Source organism: Heptranchias perlo, chromosome 20 (assembly GCF_035084215.1).
Source record: "Heptranchias perlo isolate sHepPer1 chromosome 20, sHepPer1.hap1, whole genome shotgun sequence".
Taxonomy (NCBI): domain Eukaryota; kingdom Metazoa; phylum Chordata; class Chondrichthyes; order Hexanchiformes; family Hexanchidae; genus Heptranchias; species Heptranchias perlo.
Window position 1 is genome coordinate 31,157,451 of NC_090344.1, and position 15,688 is coordinate 31,173,138.

The 15,688-nt window shown below is 50.3% G+C and overlaps 1 protein-coding gene across 1 annotated transcript in view; it reads left to right on the plus strand.

Annotated features, from left to right (window-relative positions):
- The first annotated feature begins 1,053 nt into the window (after positions 1 to 1,053).
- LOC137336014 (zinc finger protein 850-like) overlaps positions 1,054 to 15,688 on the plus strand; it is a 60,267-nt gene continuing 45,632 nt past the window's right edge. Inside the window, exons 1-2 of the mRNA XM_068001518.1 lie at positions 1,054 to 1,200; positions 4,093 to 5,715. Coding sequence (XP_067857619.1) covers positions 4,733 to 5,715 — 983 coding nt within the window. The 5' untranslated portion in view covers positions 1,054 to 1,200; positions 4,093 to 4,732. The remainder of the gene's footprint in view (positions 1,201 to 4,092; positions 5,716 to 15,688) is intronic.

A 15,688-nucleotide genomic window follows, 5' to 3' on the forward strand; every position in this document is an offset into this window, starting at 1 on the left:
GCACTCTTCGTGGCCTTATCAACTGGTGTTGCTACTTTTAGTGATTTATGTGTCTGTATTCCCAGATCTCTTTGCTCCTCTACTTCATTTAGTTTCTTACCTTCTAATGAATAAGTGATCTCCTTAATCCTCCTGCCAAAATAAAGCACCTCACATTTCACTATATTGAATTTCATTTCCCATTTATCTGCCCAGTCTGCGAGCCTGTTTATGTGTTGCTGTATTTTGGTGCAAACCTGAACATTATTAGCTACACCACCCAATTTGGTGTCATCTGCAAATTGCGAGAACATACCTCCAATTTCTGATTCCAAATCATGGTGAACAACAGCGGACCCAGCACGGATCCCTGCAGGACCCCACTTCTCACCTTCTGCCAGTACGAGAAATGTCCCTGAACTCCTATCCTCTGATTTCTGTTTTGTCGCCATCTTTCCATCCACTCTGCTACCTGGCCCTTCACTCCACACGGTCTGACCTTTGTCATCTTTTGGACGGTACATATTGGAGACAGAGTGCACCAGCAGGCATTGCTAGTGGCGTTTTTCATCTCTTTCCACTCTATAAAAACTTCTTGCCAGCTTATTAAGCCCTGCAACAGCCTTTCAGATAGGACAGAGAAAAAACGAGTTTCCCTCAGAATTACAGGCCCGAGCTCGAGTTAGAAAATATTTAGCGATTAAACCAGACTGGGCGGGGCGGGCCTGAGATGGGCGGTAATAACAGCAAAGTGGCGGCCAGTTTACTTCGCACCACGGCTGAGGGCCCGGGCGCTCGGGTTTCTGTATAATTTATGTATTAATCTTGTTTATTGCCCCTCCGGCCCCAATCTCCATGGGGTGAAAAAAAAATTTTTTTTTTTCACCAACAGGGGCTTTCAATGACGGTGCATTTACCCAGAAGCCCCCGCGCGGCAGAATGCGCCCTATCAATCACTACAGGAGCCTAGTGCGCAGGCGCAGGACAGCGCTGTGCTCTGAGCATGCGCAGTGTGAGTGGTGGCGACAGATTGAGGCAGAACGGGCGGGTCGGAGGCCGGTAGGAGAAGGAGGGAGCTGGGGAGGAATTAGACCTGCGGGTGGGCAGAGAAGCTTCATAAACGCCTGGTGTCGGCCTAAGGCCCCGAACAAGAGCCCGCAGGTCCCGTGTTTGCACCTCGGTGACAGACCCGGGTGCGGGGCGTAACTGGCCGCCATTTTAGTAAGAGGTCAAGTAGAGATCACGGTGTACGGGCAGCCATCTTGTTACAGGAACAAAGAGTGGGCGGGGCTTCAGGGTCCCAGTGACAGAACAAAGAGTGGGCGGGGCTGCATGGTCACAGCGACCAGGAACAGAGTGGGCGGGGCTTCAGGGTCCCAGTGACCGGGAATAAAGAGTGGGCGGGGCTTCAGGGTCCCAGTGACTGGGAACAAAGAGTGGGCGGGGCTTCAGGATCCCAGTGACTGGGAACAAAGAGTGGGCGGGGCTTCAGGGTCCCAGTGACCGGGAACAAAGAGTGGGCGGGGCTTCAGGGTCCCAGTGACCGGGAACAAAGAGTGGGCGGGGCTTCAGGGTCCCAGTGACCAGGAACAGAGTGGGCGGGGCTTCAGGGTCCCAGTGACCGGGAATAAAGAGTGGGCGGGGCTTCAATGTCCCAGTGACCGGGAACAAAGAGTGGGCGGGGCTTCAGGGTCCCAGTGACCGGGAACAAAGAGTGGGCGGGGCTTCAGGGTCCCAGTGACCGGGAACAAAGAGTGGGCGGGGCTTCAGGGCCCCAGTGACCGGGAACAAAGAGTGGGCGGGGCTTCAGGGTCCCAGTGACAGAACAAAGAGTGGGCGGGGCTTCAGGGTCCCAGTGACCGGGAACAAAGAGTGGGCGGGGCTTCAGGGTCCCAGTGACCGGGAACAAATAGTGGGCGGGGCTTCAGGGCCCCAGTGACCGGGAACAAAGAGTGGGCGGGGCTTCAGGGTCCCAGTGACCGGGAACAAAGAGTGGGCGGGGCTTCGGGGTCCCAGTGATGGGGAACAAAGAGTGGGCGGGGCTTCAGGGTCCCAGTGACAGAACAAAGAGTGGGCGGGGCTTCAGGGTCCCAGTGACAGAACAAAGAGTGGGCGGGGCTTCAGGGTCCCAGTGACCGGGAACAAAGAGTGGGCGGGGCTTCAGGGTCCCAGTGACCGGGAACAAATAGTGGGCGGGGCTTCAGGGCCCCAGTGACCGGGAACAAAGAGTGGGCGGGGCTTCAGGGTCCCAGTGACCGGCAACAAAGAGTGGGCGGGGCTTCAGGGTCCCAGTGATGGGGAACAAAGAGTGGGCGGGGCTTCAGGGTCCCAGTGATGGGGAACAAAGAGTGGGCGGGGCTTCAGGGTCCCAGTGACCAGGAACAAAGAGTGGGCGGGGCTTCAGGGTCCCAGTGACCAGGAACAAAGAGTGGGCGGGGCTTCAGGGTCCCAGTGACAGAACAAAGAGTGGGCGGGGCTTCAGGGTCCCAGTGACAGAACAAAGAGTGGGCGGGGCTTCAGGGTCCCAGTGACCGGGAACAAAGAGTGGGCGGGGCTTCAGGGTCCCAGTGACCGGGAACAAATAGTGGGCGGGGCTTCAGGGCCCCAGTGACCGGGAACAAAGAGTGGGCGGGGCTTCAGGGTCCCAGTGACCGGCAACAAAGAGTGGGCGGGGCTTCAGGGTCCCAGTGATGGGGAACAAAGAGTGGGCGGGGCTTCAGGGTCCCAGTGATGGGGAACAAAGAGTGGGCGGGGCTTCAGGGTCCCAGTGATGGGGAACAAAGAGTGGGCGGGGCTTCAGGGTCCCAGTGACAGAACAAAGAGTGGGCGGGGCTTCAGGGTCCCAGTGACCGGGAACAAAGAGTGGGCGGGGCTTCAGGGTCCCAGTGACCGGGAACAAATAGTGGGCGGGGCTTCAGGGCCCCAGTGACCGGGAACAAAGAGTGGGCGGGGCTTCAGGGTCCCAGTGACCGGCAACAAAGAGTGGGCGGGGCTTCAGGGTCCCAGTGATGGGGAACAAAGAGTGGGCGGGGCTTCAGGGTCCCAGTGATGGGGAACAAAGAGTGGGCGGGGCTTCAGGGTCCCAGTGACAGTGAACAGAGTGGGCGGGGCTTCAGGGTCCCAGTGACCGGGAACAGTGGGCGGGGCTTCAGGGTCCCAGTGACAGTGAACAGTGGGCGGGGCTTCAGGGTCCCAGTGCCTCATTTATTTTATTCTCACTCTGCCCACAGCGGGTGTATCACAGAATCATAGAATCATAGAAGTTTACAACATGGAAACAGGCCCTTCGGCCCAACATGTCCATGTCGCCCAGTTTATACCACTAAGCTAGTCCCAATTGCCTGCACTTGGCCCATATCCCTCTATACCCATCTTACCCATGTAACTGTCCAAATGCTTTTTAAAAGACAAAATTGTACCCGCCTCTACTACTGCCTCTGGCAGCTCGTTCCAGACACTCACCACCCTTTGAGTGAAAAAATTGCCCCTCTGGACCCTTTTGTATCTCTCCCCTCTCACCTTAAATCTATGCCCCCTCGTTATAGACTCCCCTACCTTTGGGAAAAGATTTTGACTATCTACTTTATCTATGCCCCTCATTATTTTATAGACTTCTATAAGATCACCCCTAAACCTCCTACTCTCCAGGGAAAAAAGCCTCAGTCTATCCAACCTCTCCCTATAAGTCAAACCATCAAGTCCCGGTAGCATCCTAGTAAATCTGTTCTGCACTCTTTCTAGTTTAATAATATCCTTTCTATAATAGGGTGACCAGAACTGTACACAGTATTCCAAGTGTGGCCTTACTAATGTCTTGTACAACTTCAACAAGACATCCCAACTCCTGTATTCAATGTTCTGACCAATGAAACCTGTAGAACTGAACCCAACCAGAGGAGAGGGAGGGAGAAAACTGGGAGTGGAGGGAAGAAATGTTGGAGATGGTGGGATGTGTTTGGATTTCAGCACAGGGAGGAGGGAGAGTGTGTGGGTCGGGGGATTTACAGCTTTGAGGAATAAGAGAGGAAAGAATGTTCCATAGAAACTAGAATTGTCTGTTCTGAATTTCTATCCTGTATTTACAGTGATGACTTTTGTAAACTCCTTTTACAGGGTATTAGAAGGGGAGGATTTACAGACGGGAAACTCAAACCAAAGATCACGTCAAGATCTGACAGAGTCACTCGATTCATCAGGACCTGAATATCATCGGCCTTTGAATGTGGAAGGAGAAATGTTCGTCTGTTCTGTCTGTGGGAGAAGATTTCAAACATCAGTGTGAGTGGAAAATCACCGAGACACACACACCCAAGTGAGAGTGTTCCAGTGCACTGACTGTGGAAAGAGCTTTAACCAGTTACACAGCCTGAAAAAACATCACACCATTCACAGCGGGGAGAAACCGTCCACGTGTTGTGTGTGTGGACGAGGCTTCAACTGATCGTCCAACCTGGAGAGACGCAAGGGCACCCGGACCACGGAGAAACCGTGGAAATGTGGGGACTGTGGGAAGGGATTCAATTACCCGTCCCATCTGGAAACTCATCGACGGAGTCACACCGGGGAGAGGCCGTTCACCTGTACCGTGTGTGGGAAGGGATTTACCCAGTCATCACACCTGCTGACACACCAGCGAGTTCACACTGGGGAGAGACCGTTCACCTGCTCTGTGTGTAGGAAGGGATTCACTCAATTAGCCAAGCTCCAGACACACCAGCAAGTTCACTCCAGGGAGAGGCCATTCACCTGCTCCATGTGTGAGAAGGCTTTCACCATGCTATCCAACCTGCTGACACACCAGCGAGTTCACACTGATGACAGACCTTTTAAATGTTCTGACTGTGAGAAGAGCTTTAAAAGAACAAATGATCTCCTGGAACACCAGCGAGTTCACACGGGGGAGAGACCGTTCACCTGCTCCGTGTGTGGGAAGGGATTCACTCAGTCATCGCACCTGCTGAGACACCAGCGAGTTCACACAGGGGAGAGACCGTTCACCTGCTCCGTGTGTGGGAAGGGATTCACTCAGTCATCCAACCTTCTGTCACACCAGCGAGTTCACACTGATGACAGACCTTTTAAATGTTCTGACTGTGAGAAGAGCTTTAAAAGCACAAACAAACTGCTGAAACACCAATGCACTCACACTGGGGAGAGGCCGTTCACCTGCACCGTTTGTGGGAAGGGATTCACTCAGTCATCCCACCTCCTGTCACATCAGCGAGTTCACACTGATGAGAGACCTTTTAAATGTTCTGACTGTGAGAAGAGCTTTAAAGGCAGAAACGAGCTGCTGACACACCAACGCACTCACACAGGGGAGAGGCCGTTCACCTGCCCCGTGTGTGGGAAGGGATTCACTCGTTCATCCAGCCTCGTTGAACACCAACTTGTGCACTCTGACATGAGACCTTTTAAATGCTCTGACTGTGAGAAGGGCTTTAAAAGCAGAAATGATCTGCTGAAACACCAACGCACTCACACTGGGGAGAGGCCGTTCACCTGCCCCGTGTGTGGGAAGGGATTCACTCAGTCCTCCACCCTGCTGACACACCAGCGAGTTCACACTGGGGAGAGGCCGTTCACCTGCACTGAGTGTGGGAAGAGATTCACTGCAGTGTCCAACCTGCTGAGACACCAGCGAGTTCACACTGGGGAGAGGCCGTTCACCTGCACTGAGTGTGGGAAGGGATTCATTCAGTCATCCAGCCTCCTGAAACACCAGCGAATTCACCTGTGACTGCAGGGGTTGGATTCTGCTGTTATTGCCGTTGTTAATCACATCCAGGACTGAACCACGTTCATTCTGAGAGTTCAGGCTTGTTTCAGCTGCAGTTTAATCTGTATATATATCGAATAAATCAGTGTTGGTTCACACATAATGTTTTGAACCCTTGATATCTGTAACAGATGACGAGAGCTGATTTGAGGTATTGTTACAAAGCGAGTGGAATCCATCGTAGAACTGAGTTCCCACAACTTTTTAAAAGATGGACCTACAACTCGTCCGCATCCGACAGGACAGAAAATTCTATCTGAGAAATATTCCGATCTTTTATCGCCACTGAGCAAAGCAGCGTTGTTACTTTTAACATCAATTTAATCAAACTCAATCCGATCTCCAAAGGGGAACGTCTCCTTAAAGCCGACAGTGTCGGCAGTTCTGATGTTTCACAAAGAGAGACCTCGCCGGGCCAGAGGACATTGGTGGAGTTTAATGGGCCGTTTGTGTCACTGAGCTACAGGAGGCTATTTATAACAGAAGGAAAACTGGTCACAGCAAACAGACACTTTAACAGACAGTCCATGGTCCTCTCCTAACCCCCACCGTCTCTCCCACACTATTTATCGAAGCTGCTGCAGTAATTGCTCTTCTGACCTACCTCTCTTGTTCTCTCCCTGGATCCTAAAACTGCTGAAATCAATCTTCCCCTCCTGAAGTCGACGGGCTCTCAAATTGTCCCTCAATCCCTACTCCTTGATTTACCTCTCCTCTCCTCCTCTTTTCACCCTTTGGTTGTGTTCCACACTCTGAGCCTTGACCCTTCCCCTGGGATTCTCACGAGGAACAGGTGGGATTTGATTGGAGACAGGATGTCCCAGCTCTCCAGCTTTAAAGGGACGAGGAGAGGACCAGATGGGCTGAATGGCATCACTGCAGTGCCCAGCAACCAACCTCCCAGAGCGCTGATCGTTATGGGCTGGGTTTAGCTCAGCGCTGTTACAGGAAGGGAAACAGGAGCAGGATTCGACCCGTGTGGAGCCCAGGATTAATGGGGAGGGGTACTGGACCAATTAATAGCTTACTGAGTAAGAAATGACATTGCCCCAGACACTCCCTGTCCCTCAGTATCTGTGTCCGGGGGAGATACTGATGGGTTTGTGTTCCCTTTAGATGAATCTTTGTGCTCACCATGGTGATGGGTCTCAGTGCCGGGGAATGGGACATTTTATCAGTCAGAGCACCTCTTGTCAGCATCTGGGGCTCTCAGGTCAGGGACAGCACAGTTTAGATACAGAGTAAAGCTCCCTCGACACTGTTCCATCAAACATTCCCAGGGTACTTTCTAAATGGTAAAAAGTTAAAAACAGTGGATGGCCAAAGGGACTTAGGGGTTTAGGTACATAGATCATTGAAGTGTCATGAACAGGTGCAGAAAATAATCAAGAAGGCTAATGGAATGCTGCCCTTTATATCTAGAGGACTAGAGTACAAGGGGGCAGAAGTTATGCTGCAGCTATACAAAACCCTGGTTAGACCGCACCTGGAGTACTGTGAGCAGTTCTGGGCACCGCACCTTCGGAAGGACATATTGGCCTTGGAGGGAGTGCAGCGTAGGTTTACTAGAATGATACCCGGACTTCAAGGGTTAAGTTATGAGGAGAGATTACACAAATTGGGGTTGTATTCTCAGGAGTTTCGAAGGTTAAGGGGTGATCTGATCGAAGTTTATAAGATATTCAGGGGAACAGATAGGGTGGATAGAGAGAAACTATTTCCGCTGGTTGGGGATTCTAGGAGTAGGGGGCACAGTCTAAAAATTAGAGCCAGACCTTTCAGGAGTGAGATTAGAAAACATTTCTACACACAAAGGGTGGTAGAAGTTTGGAACTCTCTTCCGCAAACGGCAATTGATACTAGCTCAATTGCTAAATTTAAATGTGAGATAGATAGCTTTTTGGCAACCAAAGGTATTAAGGGATATGGGCCAAAGGCAGGTAAATGGAGTTAGATCACAGATCAGCCATGATCTTATCAAATGGCGGAGCAGGCACGAGGGGCTGAATGGCCTACTCCTGTTCCTATGTTCCTATGGCAGGGACAGCACAGCTTTAGTCTGCATGCATCCAATGCTGTACCTGCCCTGGGAGTGTTTGGTGGGACAGTTTAGAGGGAACTTTACTCTGTATCTAACCCGTGCTGTACCTGCCCTGGGAGTGTTTGGTGGGACAGTGTAGAGGGAGCTTTACTCTGTATCTAACCCGTGCTGTACCTGTCTGGAGAGTGTTTCATGCAGACACTAGATGCTCAAAATGCCCCATTCTCTGGCAGTGACATCCAGCACCTCGATGAGAATAACATTTAACCCAAAGATAAGATAAACCCATCAGTTTCTCCCCCAGACACAGATCTGGAAGAACTGTGAGAGTCCCTAACATTTTTGTACGGTGTGTGCGATATTTTATCCCTGGGACTGAGTCTTTTGGTGATGATTTGAATTTGATTCCCTCTAGTTACTGACTCACCGACTAGGAGAACTGGTTTTTCCTGATTTACCTGAACAAACTTTGAAAACACCCTCAGGCCCTCTTACCCTTCTTTGTTCTAATGAGAAGAGCCCCAGTTCCTCTCGTCTCTCCTCATAACTAAAGTCTCTCGTCCCTGGTATCATCTCAGTGAATCTCTTCTGCACCCTTTCCATGGCCTTGACATCCTTCCCAGTGGAAGATGCCCAAAACTTGACACAATATTCGAACTGCGGCCTAACCAATGATTTGTACAGGTTTACATGACCTCTGCCCTTTTGTACTCTATACCCCCATTTGTATATCCGAGGACCCCATTGTTGATACGAGCTCAATTGCTAAATTTAAATCTGAGATCGATAGCTTTTTGGCAACCAAAGGTATTAAGGGATATGGGCCAAAGGCAGGTATATGGAGTTAGATCACAGATCAGCCATGATCTTATCAAATGGCGGAGCAGGCACGAGGGGCTGAATGGCCTACTCCTGTTCCTATGTTCCTGGAAGAGAAACAGTGTGAAGACTGTTTGGGTTGAATAGCCACCCAATTAAAGGGAAGCGAGACAGATGATCGATATCAGTATAAATTATAGGGAGTTCCTTGGAACAAGCATGTCAAAACATGTCAGTTGACATTCTATTGTGTGGATACAAATGGTGTGTCTCAAGAATAAGAAGTTTGACCAGCTCTGTCTTATCAAACAAAGGAAACAAGGATAATCTCGTTGACTGTTGAATTACTTTGGGCGCCTTTGACCTTGTTACTTGAGAAACAACCAACTTTGATAGTCCGGGGAATGATCAGTCAAGTACAGGGAAGTCACACTTCACTCCAAAGAAGGACACAGTAATCTGCATGAGGTCAGCGGATGGGAGGAATGTCACACATGGTTTGAGTGAACAAAGACACAACAATCTTTGTGGGGAAAGGGCCGTTTCAAAGCCAGTTTTTGAATATTGTTTGAGTGGCAAACAGAGACACTCAGTCTGTGTGTGTTAAATAGGTTTCGGTGGGCGTGTGCAAGGTATAAGGAAAAGTATCATGAAAAGACCACGCTTTTTGCTGTTAGTGGGGGACAGTACTGAAGGAGATGTCTCCACTGCACCCTGACACAGACTGGAATTAAAGAACGCCTATCTACATTTGATTGTACTCTGTTCAACTGCTCTCCACGCCAAACTTAATAAAGGATCGACTCTTTCAATTGGAAGAAGGCTGCTGTATTCTGTTGTTTTTTATTTATTCGTTCATGGGATGTGGGCGTCGCTGGCGAGGCCGGCATTTATTGCCCATCCCTAATTGCCCCTTGAGAAGGTGGTGGTGAGCCGCCTTCTTGAACTGCTGCAGTCCGTGTGGTGACGGTTCTCCCACCGTGCTGTTAGGAAGGGAGTTCCAGGATTTTGACCCAGCGACAATGAAGGAACGGCCGATATATTTCCAAGTCGGGATGGTATGTGACTTGGAGGGGAATGTGCAGGTGGTGTTGTTCCCATGTGCCTGCTGCTCTTGTCCTTCTAGGTGGTAGAGGTCGCGGGTTTGGGAGGTGCTGTCGAAGAAGCCTTGGCGAGTTGCTGCAGTGCATCCTGTGGATGGTACACACTGCAGCCACTGTGCGCCGGTGGTGAAGGGAGTGAATGTTTCGGGTGGTGGATGGAGTGCCAATCAAGCGGGCTGCTTTATTTTGGACAGTGTCAAGCTTCTTGAGTGTTGTTGGAGCTGCACTCATCCAAGCAAGTGGAGAGTATTCCATCACACTCCTGACTTGTGCCTTGTAGATGGTGGAAAGGCTTTGGGGAGTCAGGAGGTGAGTCACTCGCCACAGAATACCCAGCCTCTGACCTGCTTTCGTAGCCACGGTATTTATATGGCTGGTCCAGTTAAGTTTCTGGTCAATGGTGACCCCCAGGATGTTGATGGTGGGGGATTCGGCGATGGTAATGCCGTTGAATGTCAAGGGGAGGTGGTTAGACTCTCTCTTGTTGGAGATTGTCATTGCCTGGCACTTACCTGGCGCGAATGTTACTTGCCACTTATGAGCCCAAGCCTGGATGTTGTCCAGGTCTTGCTGCATGCTGGCTTGGACTGCTTCATTATTTGAGGGGTTGCGAATGGAACTGAACACTGCAATCATCAGCGAACATCCCCATTTCTGACCTTATGATGGAGGGAAGGTCATTGATGAAGCAGCTGAAGATGGTTGGGCCGAGGACACTGCCCTGAGGAACTCCTGCAGCAATGTCCTGGGGCTGAGATGACTGGCCTCTAACAACCACTACCATCTTCCTTTGTGCTAGGTATGACTCCAGCCACTGGAGAGTTTTCCCCCTGATTCCCATTGTCTTCAATTTTACTAGGGCTCCTTGGTGCCACACTCGGTCAAATGCTGCCTTGATGTCAAGGGCAGTCACTCTCACCTCACCTCTGGAATTCAGCTCTTTTGTCCATGTTTGGACCAAGGCTGTAATGAGGTCTGGAGCCGAGTGGTCCTGGCGGAACCCAAACTGAGCATCGGTGAGCAGGTTATTGGTGAGTAAGTGCCGCTTGATAGCACTGTCGACGACACCTTCCATCACTTTGCTGATGATTGAGAGTAGACTGATGGGGCGGTAATTGGCCGGATTGGATTTGTCCTGCTTTTTGTGGACAGGACATACCTGGGCAATTTTCCACATTGTCGGGTAGATGCCAGTGTTGTAGCTGTACTGGAACAGCTTGGCTAGAGGCGCAGCTAGTTCTGGAGCACAAGTCTTCAGCACCACAGCTGGGATGTTGTCGGGGCCCATAGCCTTTGCTGTATCAAGTGCACTCAGCCGTTTCTTGATATCACGTGGAGTGAATCAAATTGGCTGAAGACTGGCTTCCGTGATGGTGGGGATATCGGGAGGAGGCCGAGATGGATCATCCACTCGGCACTTCTGGCTGAAGATGGTTGCAAACGCTTCAGCCTTGTCTTTTGCACTCACGTGCTGGACTCCGCCATCATTGAGGATGGGGATGTTTGCAGAGCCTCCTCCTCCCGTTAGTTGTTTAATTGTCCACCACCATTCACGACTGGATGTGGCAGGACTGCAGAGCTTTGATCTGATCCGTTGGTTGTGGAATCGCTTAGCTCTGTCTATAGCATGTTGCTTCCGCTGTTTAGCATGCATGTAGTCCTGAGTTGTCGCTTCACCAGGTTGGCCCCTCATTTTTAGGTATGCCTGGTGCTGCTCCTGGCATGCTCTTCTGCACTCCTCATTGAACCAGGGTTGATCCCCTGGCTTGTTGGTAATGGTAGAGTGAGGAATATGCCGGGCCATGAGGTTACAGATTGTGCTGGAATACAATTCTGCTGCTGCTGATGGCCCACAGCGCCTCATGGATGCCCAGTTTTGAGCTGCCAGATCTGTTCTGAATCTATCCCATTTAGCACGGTGGTAGTGCCACACAACACGTTGGATGGTGTCCTCAGTGTGAAGACGGGACTTCATCTCCACGAGGACTGTGCGGTGGTCACTCCTACCAATACTGTCATGGGCAGATGCATTTGCGACAAGTAGATTGGTGAGGACGAGGTCAAGTAAGTTTTTCCCTCACCACCTGCCGCAGGCCCAGTCTGGCCGCTATGTCCTTCAGGACTCGGCCAGCTCGGTCAGTAGTGGTGCTACCGAGCCACCCTTGGTGATGGACATTGAAGTCCCCCACCCAGAGTACATTCTGTGCCCTTGCTACCCTCAGTGCTTCCTCCAAGTGGTGCTCACACATGGAGGAGGACTGATTCATCAGCTGAGGGAGGACAGTAGGTGGTAATCAGCAGGAGGTTTCCTTGCCCATGTTTGACCTGATGCCATGAAATTTCATGGGGTCCAGAGTCAATGTTGAGGACTCCCAGGGCCACTCCCTCCTGACTGTATATCACTGTACCGCCACCTCTGTGTGGGTCTGTCCTGCCGGTGGGACAGGACATACCCAGGGATGGTGATGGAAGAGTCTGAGACGTTGGCTGAAAGATATGATTCTGTGAGTATGGCTGTTGCTTGACTAGTCTGTGGGACAGCTCTCCCAAGTCCCCAGATGTTGGTAAGGAGGACCTTGCAGGGTTGACTGGGCTTGGTTTGCCGTTGTCATGTCCGGTGCCTAGTGGTCCGTCCGGTTTTATTCTTATTATGACTTTTCGTAGCGAGATTTTACAACTGAGTGGTTTGCTCGGCCATTTCATGAGGGCAATTAAGAATCAACCACATTGCTGTGGGTCTGGAGTCACATTTTGGCCAGACCGGGTAAGGACGGCAGGTTTCCTTCCCTAAAGGGACAACAATCCGGTAGTTTCATGGCCACTATTACTGATACTAGTATTTTAATTCCAGATTTTTATTTAATTGAATTTAATTAATTAATTAATTGAATTTAAACTCGCCAGCTGCCACGGCAGGATTTGAACTCACGACTCCGGATTTTAGTCCAGGCCTCTGGATTACTAGTCCAGTAACATAACCATTATGCTACCGTACCCGTAGTCTTTAACATTGGTGAGCCAGCCCTGGCCTTCTGTTGTGATGCTTTTCGAAAATACCTCGGGAGGTTGACATCGGACGGATAGGAAAGACTTGCATCACCACGGACTCAAGCGAGACGAGCTCTGGGGGATAAACAGCCCACTATACCTCCTGTCATCAAACGTGTGATGGCTTTGTGAAACCACAGGACTTAGGAAAAAGAAGAGATTTTATGTGTGAGTATCACTTAATTAAGAGAAATATAAAGTTGTATCGCATTATAATGTGATAGTCGCCCGGGAAACTACTAAACTAGTGATAGGGCGCTAAATTGGGCCGTGTAGCGCCCGTTGTTTCGGCGCTACACGGCTTCTCTGACATCCAAGATGGCGTCATGGATGTGCACGCACGTTTCCAGCGTGACGAATGCCAGACGCCATCTTGGTATAGGAGTTAGTGCAGGCGCAGATAACAAACGCTGGAATCATGTAAAGTAGGGAGAAAATGGCTTCAATCAGTGTACAACGCTGATTTAAAGTGATAGACACCATTTTGGGACTTAACGCTCAACTCAACGCACAGTCTTAACCCCGACTATTTAAACGTGCCTGGAGGGCCCCCCCACCTGCGCTATTTAAAGGGACCACGCAGGATTCACAGGTTAGTGGCTGGATTATTGCTTCTGGCTGCCGAGACATTTGTAACTGTTTTTGGAGGTATCCTGGACTTCAATACGAGGACGCGGGGACATAGCCTAACATTTGGAGCCAGGACGTGCAGGAGTGCAGTTAGGAAATGCTTCTATACGCAAAGGATGGGAGAAGTTTGGAACGCTCTTCTGCAGAAGGCAGTTGATGCTAGCTCACTTGTGAATGTTAAATCAGAGATTGATAGATTTCTGTGAACCAAGGGTATTAAGGGATATGGGGCTAAGGCGGGTATATGGAGTTAGGTCACAGGTCCACCATGATCTCAGTGAATGGTGGAACAGGCTCGAGGGGCTAAATGCCACTGCCACTTGCTGCCTCTTGATATGCACCACCATCTCCTGCAAGAAAGCAGGACGTGTGTCAGGGTGATGTGCCTGTCATGGTTGAATAGCTGCCAGTGTGTGGCTTGTGAGTTGTGGGTGGACGGCTTGAAACAGTGGTAATGTGTGAGGGTGAGAGGAAGCCTCTGATTGGAAGAGTTGAGTACTGATGGAAAGAGTTTATTGGTATGTGGGTGATGGGGGTGTAGTGCGTGGAGCAGTTGGTAGGAGACGCCACTTGACAGTTGACCTCACTCACCTTGACCACACAGGTCAAAGCATTGAACTTCTTCCTGCATTGCATCCATGTTCATGATGCTGTGCGCCTGGCATTGACTTCATCCCCCGCTGCCTCCCACTGCCTTTTGAGTTTATGTCTGGAGGGCCTCTTGCCCCCCACTGCGGATATAGGATGTCCCTTCTTCTGTCCACCTCTTGCACCCAAGGTCTCTAGTGCATCAGCAGAGAACCTTGGTGCATGCACTCTCGCAGGCCTGGTACCAACTCAGATCAGCAGATTGGTGCGGTCTGGTGTGCAGATTGGAGGATGTGGGATTTAGTAGTGCGCAACCTTTATTCAATGTTTTAACATAACTCATTGGTGTGTAAACATAGGGGTGGGACCTGCATCTGTGTTTTACGATGTCTGATCTCCGTTCAGACTCCGTGCAGACAGTAGGCTGTTATTTCCAGCAAATAACAGGTACCAGCTACCTTTAAGCGATGTCGAAGAAACATCCTCCCTTTAAGAGATTGAGCTCCCTCTGGTGGTGGAAAGTGTGAATTGCATTGATTGTGCAAGGCCTGGAAAGGAAGGCTGGTTGCAGGTCAGTCCTCGGGTGGGTCCAAACTTGGGTCCTGCCTGCGCTGGGGCCATTGGGCGCGGGGTACTTACTCCTATACCAAGATGGCGTCCGAAACAACGGGCGCTGCACGGCCCAATTTAACGCCCAGAATCTTTCGTCATCTAGAGAGCTCTGGCTTTGATGCCCTTCCTTTCCCCCTCGTGGGAATGTGTCTACTTTGTACCCGAACCATCTCCTCCTTGAAGGCCCCCCATTGTTCATTTACTGTTTTCACTACCAATCTTGATGCCAATCCACCTGGGCAAAGATCCCTTTTTAACTCACTCAAATTGCCTCTCAGGCAAGTGTATGCTTCCTTAGATAAGGAGACCAAAACTGTACATAGTACTCCAGGTGAGGTCTCACCAAAACAATTAGTTGACAATTGCAACAAGACTTCCTTATTCTGCTACTCCAAACCCCTTGCAATAAATTCCAGCATTCCAGTTGCATAGAAAATAGGAGCAAGAGTAGGCCATTCGGCCCTTCGGGCCTGCTGCGCCATTCAAAATGATCATGGCTGATCGTCTAACTCAGTACCCTGTTCCCGCCTTTTCCCCATATCCCTTGATCCCTTTAGCATTAAGAAATATATCGATCTCCTTGAATACATCTAATGACTTGGCTTCCGCTAACTTCTGTGGTAGAGAATTCCACAGGTTCACCTCCCTCTGAGTGCTTTCCTGATTGCTCGCTGTACCTGCATGTTAACTTTCAGTGTTTCTTGTATGAGGACATCCAAATCTCTCTGAACACCAACATTTAATAGTTTCTCACCATTTAAAAAATATTTTGTTTTTCTATTGTTCCCACCAAAGTGAATAACCTCACATTTCCCCACATTATACTCCATCTGCCACCTTCTTGGCCACTCACTTAACCTGTCTATATCCCCTTGTGTCCTCCTCACAGCTTACTTTCCCACCTAACTTTGTATCGTCAGCAAACTTGGATACTTTGCACTCGGTCCCATCATCTAAGTCATTGATATATATTGTAAATAGCTGAGGCCCAAGCACTGATCCTTGCGGCACCCCACTGGTTACACGTCCAGGTCATTAATATATCTCAAAAAGAGTCATGGTCCTAATACCAACCCCTGCGGAACATCA